This window comes from Athene cunicularia (genome assembly GCF_003259725.1).
Source record: "Athene cunicularia isolate RWA chromosome 21 unlocalized genomic scaffold, athCun1 chr21_part1, whole genome shotgun sequence".
NCBI classification, from domain to species: domain Eukaryota; kingdom Metazoa; phylum Chordata; class Aves; order Strigiformes; family Strigidae; genus Athene; species Athene cunicularia.
The window spans coordinates 3,178,154-3,185,380 of record NW_020799127.1 but is presented as its reverse complement, the minus strand read 5'-3'; the positions used below and the strand labels follow the sequence as shown (position 1 = coordinate 3,185,380).

The following is a 7,227-nucleotide window of genomic DNA, read 5'->3' as shown; positions in this document are numbered from 1 at the left end:
TGACTTGAGAGTTCATCACAAAGGTGTTTTCAGAGGGAAAATGTTAAATGAATTATTCTAACACTTGGTGGTATGTCAGCGGTAACCGTGTCTGATATATTCAGACAGTGGTAGATTCAGACACTCAGTGGGGTTGGATTGGACAATCTCTGGAGACCCCCTTCCAACCTTAATTATTGTGCGATTCTATGATTCCTTGAAATTTCATTTTGTTCTTGTTTGTTTTGTGCCTGAATGGCAACTGCCACTTTGCACTGACTGAAAACCTGCATCTTCTTTTCTACATCAAGTTGCGTGTGTTTTAGCATGCCAGATTTCTTCAATAAAACAAACTGTAATCGCTTTGAAGTGGAAGACGTTTCAAGCAATACGAAGAACCAGCTGTCCATGATGATGGAGAAACACTGGCACAGAACGGTGAGGCAGACTTTATTTCTTTCCTATTTTAACTTTACTTGTTAGATTGGTAGCACATCCCTGAAAGAGAACAGGGTTCCTGTAGCATTGCAAATGAGCATTTTTACACCCCGTATCAGCATGCTGACCTGTTGCATAATGCACTGTGTGTTTGTTAATGAAAAAGAGTAAACCATTTTCACTAACAGACAAACAAGGCAAGAGCAGGCATTTCGACCACCACAGAGCTGCTGCCACAAAAGAAAGTGTCCTAATTCACAAATGGGTATTTGACATCAATGACTTGATATCATCACCTACTCTTATGTCTCTTTCTTCCTTTTTTTCTTCTACTATAAGAATTTTCCATCCTCTGTCATGTTTCCATCTGCCTACCCTTCACCTGAAAAACTGTTACTGGTTATTTAAAATACAAACATCTCTATCCCATAAGCCAGGTCACGCACAGGGAGCAAACTTAGTAGAATGGAAACAAATCTCATAATGCCAGTTTTGTCACCAGAGCTGCACTGTACATACAGACCAAACTAGAGGCTTCAAAAAAGCTGAAATAAATCTATTGTTTAATGTCAGTATTAACAAGCAGCAAAATCCCTGATTTTCATAGCTTCCATTCAGCAGTAGGTACTGATTTAGATGAAAGATGCCTGGAGCACACATGTGGAAGGCAGAAATATATGTTTTGTTGTTTTGTCTGCTTCTCCAGAATGTATTATCCTACCCAAACAATAGCACTTGAGAAAGCTGCATTCTGAATTTCAAATGGAATCAACCAAACTCTGTTCTGGCATCTTGTATTTATTATCTGACAAAAGCATAAATCAGGATTAACTGAGTGCAGAATTGAGTTTCTAAATATTTTTTTCATGAATCGTCTCTGTGTCTGAATTTTCAAGCTGAACAACATACTATGCTTTTAACTTTAACTTCCATGACACTATCATTTTCATTGAATACCAACTACAAATAAGTATAAATTTTAATGTTCAGTTACTATTGCAACGTTCCTGTTTTATGGGTGTGTCTGTAAACTTGGAATTTTGTTTAGTTTTTTTAAGCATTTCTGCAGTTTCACAAATATAATCTGCTATCTTGCATGTTGTAAACAGAGAAACCCTATTCTTTCTTTTTCCCTTTCTCCTTTGTAAAGGAATTCTGAAAAGTTCTTTTATTATGTGGGGGAATGCTCATTAGAATCACAATATTTTAAATGTAAAACATCCTCAAAGCTTTTTTTTGGGGGGTTTTTTTGTTCCATTCTTGCTTTATGTAACGACTGCTTATCCATCTTTTCCAGGTCTAGTCTAAACAGGCTGAAGTATCTTTCTTGGACTCAGTAGGCATCATACTGTTGGCAGTTCTGCAAGTGAACATCAAAAGGCGCAGCCTCCAGCCGATACCATGGTGGCTTGGCAACAGCACCCTGGAAGCTCTTATCATCTTCATGCCAGATGTTTCACAGAAACTAAGCAGCTCATGGAACTTCAGTAAAAAAAGAATGGGAACTTATGGTATGTTCTGTTAAAGCACAATAACTAATAACAATAACTAATATCTTTCAAGACTGTACTTAGTGTACAATTTATAATGTACTCCATGGCCTCCCTATGTCTAGTCTATGCCCTTGTAGGGTAGTAACTATCCTAGCCCAATCAGTAGGTGGAATGGTCTGCAGATAAGTAACAGACAATGAAATCTACTTTTCTGAGGGAGGTCTTTCATCAAACTACACAGTAACCCAGTTGAAAAATCAAAGTTAAATCCCACCTTAGCTTTACATTGAGAGCACCAAATGTGCCAAATTCATTACTTGCTGAATGGCCATTAAAGCTGCTACTTGATTGTTCCCGGAGTTCATTTCTGTGTTCTTAAAAACTAAAGCCTGGCCTCAAGATAGAAGAAGGTTATACAGAGCCAGGGAAATGGAGACTAGCACCACCCTGTGTGTTTCGGTCTCTTATTGTGCCTTCCAAATTGCCTGTTCCTAGCTTAGACCCATTTGTGTATTATTATTCACACATTTCCTTTTAATCCAAGTACTTTTGTAGTCAATACTGGCCACAGATGTAACATAAGGCTCTGCTTGTTTCAACTGGGTGGGGAGCAAGGGGAGGAGAGAACAGAGACTAAAATCAAAACAACCAACCAACCAAAAGCCAAACCAAGAAACAAAAAACAACCAACCACACTTTAGTGATCAGATTAGACTGAAAGATATTTATTTAGAAACAACGGCTTTGGTATTTTAAAACCAAACGACCTTTAAATCACTAGAAAGTGGGATGTCTCCCCCATAGCCAAAACAAATCAATGCACAAAGTCTCAATATGCTTGGAATAGGAAACCTGCAGATCAGCATTTCCAAGTGTAAATCCAGAAAATTTCTTTAAAATGTTTTTGCACTCTACAATCATAAAGGCTGAAAAACCTGTTACCAGCACTTAGATATCTACAGTTCCGTAGACTGATTTGTTACTGAAGTGGAGGCAAAATTATTCACATCCTCTCCCTCCCCCCCAAGCAATAAATTAGAAAATGTATACCAGAAAGGAAGTTACACTAAAGTTTCCTAGTTAAGTTAACTCTCTGATGGGAATCATCGTTCTTTATTTTCCTGTAAAATTAAAAAACAAATCAAAATATCAAAGGACTTTGTATATCTTCAAGTATTTTCACCAAACTGATTACTCATAGGGGACTGAACAGCTTACAAAGAAAAAGAAACATCTGTTACACAAGCTTCTGGGATAAACTCCTGAATAACCACACCTTCCAAGTCTCAGATTCCTTTCTTAACAAGGCACAAAAGGATTGTTGCTTTCAAAAGGTCCTTGTTCTCAGCTGCAAAATTGTCAGATGTCTTGTGCAAACGGAGGCTGAAAGCAGGACTAAGTTCGCTTGGACACTGGGATGTTCCCATTCAATTAACGAAACAGAGAGTTACTTCAACACCATTAATCTTGCTTACTGCTACAGAGCTTCAGCTGGCTTCCACTGCATCCCTGTTTCTGGAATCAAGTTCTGCATCATCTTCATTTTAAGTAGGTCCAATCAAGACGCGGCAACAGACTTGTTTGCTGTACACTGCAAGGCTTTTTGCAGTGTCAAGAAGGAAGAGGTGTTACGTCAGCCCTGGGGTGTAGCTGTGAAGCTTCTCGGCATTTCAGCGACTAGTGTCAGGGACAGTTACCTGCAGTAATGGTTAACAAGTCATTTTGTAAAAGGCAGAAGGCAAGTCTTGTAGATGACAAAGGCAACCAGATAGACAGCAGTGAAAAAAATGACATAATTTTATAATTTCAAGGGCACATTTCAGGGTGCATGTCGGGGTGCAGCTGTTTACCCAATAATTGAAATTACTTCCTAACTACTTCCTCCTTTTGCACTAAGGGTTTGAAAATGATCATAGACTTATAACTGCAGTTGTCTTTGATACACATATCTAACCTACCTCTTCCTAAGTTAGTCTAGCCACAAGCACCTTCTACTCTCATTCTTTCAACGGATGACAGGTACTCAGACCTGCTTGGGATCAGGCCTGATCTCCAGTGCTCAACATTACAAAGCCCGTGAGCTGGGAGGAAAACTGCCAACTCACTTTAAGCATCCCTTACGTACTAACTGTCAAGTTTAGTCCAGCACCTTCTGTCCAGCCTTAGCTATCCAAATTTGAATTTGCTTTTATAATTTGGAAAAACAGGGCAATCTAAAGCTAGAGCTTTTCATCTGACAGCTCTATTTAAGTATGATTTAAAAAAAAAACCCCAAACAACAAAAAAACAACCCACAAGCTACATCTAACTCTGTTCAACCCTAAGGAGGGATGCCTCTGAACAATATGGCTAGCTCACACAGCAAATCCAGTCTTGTCTTTCATCTCCACTCCATATCAACACACAACCAGAAAGTACCAGTAATAGGAGTAGAAATCGCCGTCTATTGTCTATTCTGTGCTAAGTTTTCATGAACAACTAAGTTTTCTAAGCCAACTCGAAGCAAGAATTTCAAATTCTTTACACCAAAGTGAGATGCAGGAGAGCTTGAAGTCAGAAACTCCAACTCACAGTAAAAGCACTCAGTACTTAACACAGCTATGTATTTTATCAGAATGGGAGAAACACTAACTCAGCACCTTCCCGAATGACGGTGGTAAATGTCGTTTGATGGACGACTGCACAGTGTCTGTAAATCTGTGAACATTTCCCAGTAGTCCCAGCAAGTCAGCACCTTCTCCTAACAACACTAGCTTGCATTTGTGTGTTCTTGTATGACATGTCACATGTTCAAACCAGGCAGACAAGCGTGCACATCTCCCACACAGCAGTAAAGACAAGTACAGCAGCTCTCTTGCAAGCATTCAGGTACTGCCGAACAAGAAACATCACCTCGTGACACAGCTGCAACTGTTGGCTTAAAACAAGCAATGTCCTACATCCGTGTGTGGAAAAAGGACAGAAAAGCTGTGTCTGCCTTGATCTGCAGCCTTACAAATGTTTAAGGACAGACAATGGATTTCTTTTCTAATGTTTGTGAGTCCTACCACTCCGATCCCTGCCCTAATCCTACTTCTTGCAAGAAGAGGTCACAGATCACTTGTTGCAAGATTGAAAATCCTCCCAGTCCAAGATGGAACCTCCCTAGGCACAGCTGACAGAAAATCAGGTTGACAACACTCAGTGGACAGCAGCCAAAAGCAGGAGCCTTATACCTTACTCCTGAAGAGCGGCTTGGCTCCTGGCCCGCAATATTCGTTGTAGATGAGTTTGAACAGAAACAAGTGAAACAGTGTGATTAAGGAGGCCACGCTGAACCAGAAGAGGAATGGCAAGCCTGGGTATTGCTTGGCCATGTGTTCCTCATGAGCCAGAATAGCTTTTAGATGGAGTGTGTGTCTCAGGTCCTGCAAGTGGATCAAATCTGTCGATATATAAAGCAGGGGTGTGATGGGTTGAGTCACCATGACAGGGAATGTATGACCACGTGCTTCTGAGGTCAGCTCCACAGGCTCATTCATACAGCCTGCCTCACAGGCGTAGAGTCTAACCGGCTTGTCTTGGAACTTCACAGACACATGCAAGAAGGGCTTTCCTTCAGCATCCAGTAGAACAGCTAGATTAATCAAGTCCTTATTGTAATGGATCCCACGTAAGGAATAGCTGTTATGAAGTACGTCAGGGTCAGCCTGAAACTGAAGATGGTTTTCCGTGAACTGCAGCCCCCCAAAACTAAGCACCATTCCCTGCATAAGTCCATGGACTCCAGCTGCCACAAGACCCTTGCATCCCCGTTTCTGGAGAGTTAGCTTCCACAGGTCGGAGAGTTGCAAGATCTGGGTGACACTGGTCAGCTTTGCTGGCCACAGGTTCTCTGCATGCATGGTCGCGTGGCCACTGAAGCAGTGGTCAGCATAGTTCAAGCTGGCTTCCATTTTTTCTCTGTCCTCACCACTAATGCGTGGATCTAGCAGAGGAGCTGGCATGCTCGACAGCACATAGTAGAGGGTCATGTTAACAGTCTCACTGGATGGTGTATGCAAATCTGTGATCTTTCTCATTTCAACCCCTGTAATAAAAGAAAACAACCAAGAGTCAGAGGATGACACATGAATATGACATTAACCAGGAGAAAAAGGTCAAATGCACACATTGTTGTTCAATACACAGGCGTTCTTTATAACATCTAATAAACCTATGCCTATAAAACAGTGAAATGAAATGTTTCCTTGTATTTTCTCAACCACTCTGCTACTTGGGAGTTTGAAAGCCAAGCTCCCACTAAAGCCAAAGCTCGTTTGATATACCTTCTGGATGATGCCATATAGAGCTGTCACCATGACTCTGCAAGAATGATCTGTCAAAGAAACATCTACCTTTTCACTAGCTATAAAATACTGAGTTCTATATCGCTTGTGCAGCTACTCTTTTATGTAAGGCCATTAAAATGTTAAGAAAAAGCATCTTTAAGACAGCCCTTAACTTCCATGAAAAAAAATCTGTCCTTTATACTGTCACTAGAGGTCAACTCTCTTTCCAACTTAGAGCTGACGTGCTGGGCAAATCAGTAAAGTTCCTGAAGAGGTGGAAGCCAGCACATCCAGACTTACTATTAGAAATGTTCTTCTCTCACTTCCATAAAGCAGTAAGGAATACTCCCCTTCTGGAAAGTGTGCTGGGTTCCAAACCAGGCAATACCAGTTATTATCCCACAACATGCCTTCTGGCCCTCGAGAGAAACCCTTCAGGAGGAGCAGAGCCTCTGGAGACCTTACAGCAACCAGGTCACTGAGCTTTTAGCCGCCCTCTAAAGCGGAGCATCGCTTTCCTTACCTGAAATGAACAGGTCAGACCAGGTCTGTTGGTGCTCTTGGAAAAGATCTTCCACCCCCATCTGCATCACCTCCAGCATCTCCTTCTTGGCCGACTCCCTCAGCTTGCTGAAGGTCTCCTCCAGCCTGGAGATCTCGATAGGCTCTGAGGTGTACACCACGGAGAGCACGGTTTCGTCAAAGTGGGATTTGGGTGCCACCTGCACCCGGCTCACGAGCTTCTTGGCGGCCACCACCATAAGCACCACCTTGGGGCTCCCGGCCAGCAGCAGGCGACCGGAGGAGAGCAGGAACTGCCGCTCCTCCACCTTCTCCAGGCTGGTGGCGAAGCGGCCGCCCAGCGAGGGCGCGGATGCTGGGGCCGAGGCTTCGAAAGCAGCCACCCGCTCGGTGGGGTTGGCAATGCGGATGCGCTGCAGGTAGAGATGCGGCCGGCTCCGGTGGGCCACCACCTCCTCCCGCACCGTCACGCAGTCCCCCGCGCC

At 42.6% G+C, this 7,227-nt stretch overlaps 1 protein-coding gene across 1 annotated transcript; it reads right to left on the bottom strand.

Annotated features, from left to right (window-relative positions):
• Nucleotides 1–2,614: 2,614 nt before the first annotated feature.
• KIAA2013 (KIAA2013 ortholog) lies at nt 2,615–7,221 on the bottom strand (the record flags this gene model as incomplete). Its single annotated transcript, XM_026862802.1, has 3 exons — nt 2,615–3,607; nt 5,126–5,979; nt 6,744–7,221. Coding segments are annotated over 3 exons (1,359 nt in total), but the record flags the coding sequence as incomplete, so codon positions are not given.
• Nucleotides 7,222–7,227: the final 6 nt, after the last annotated feature.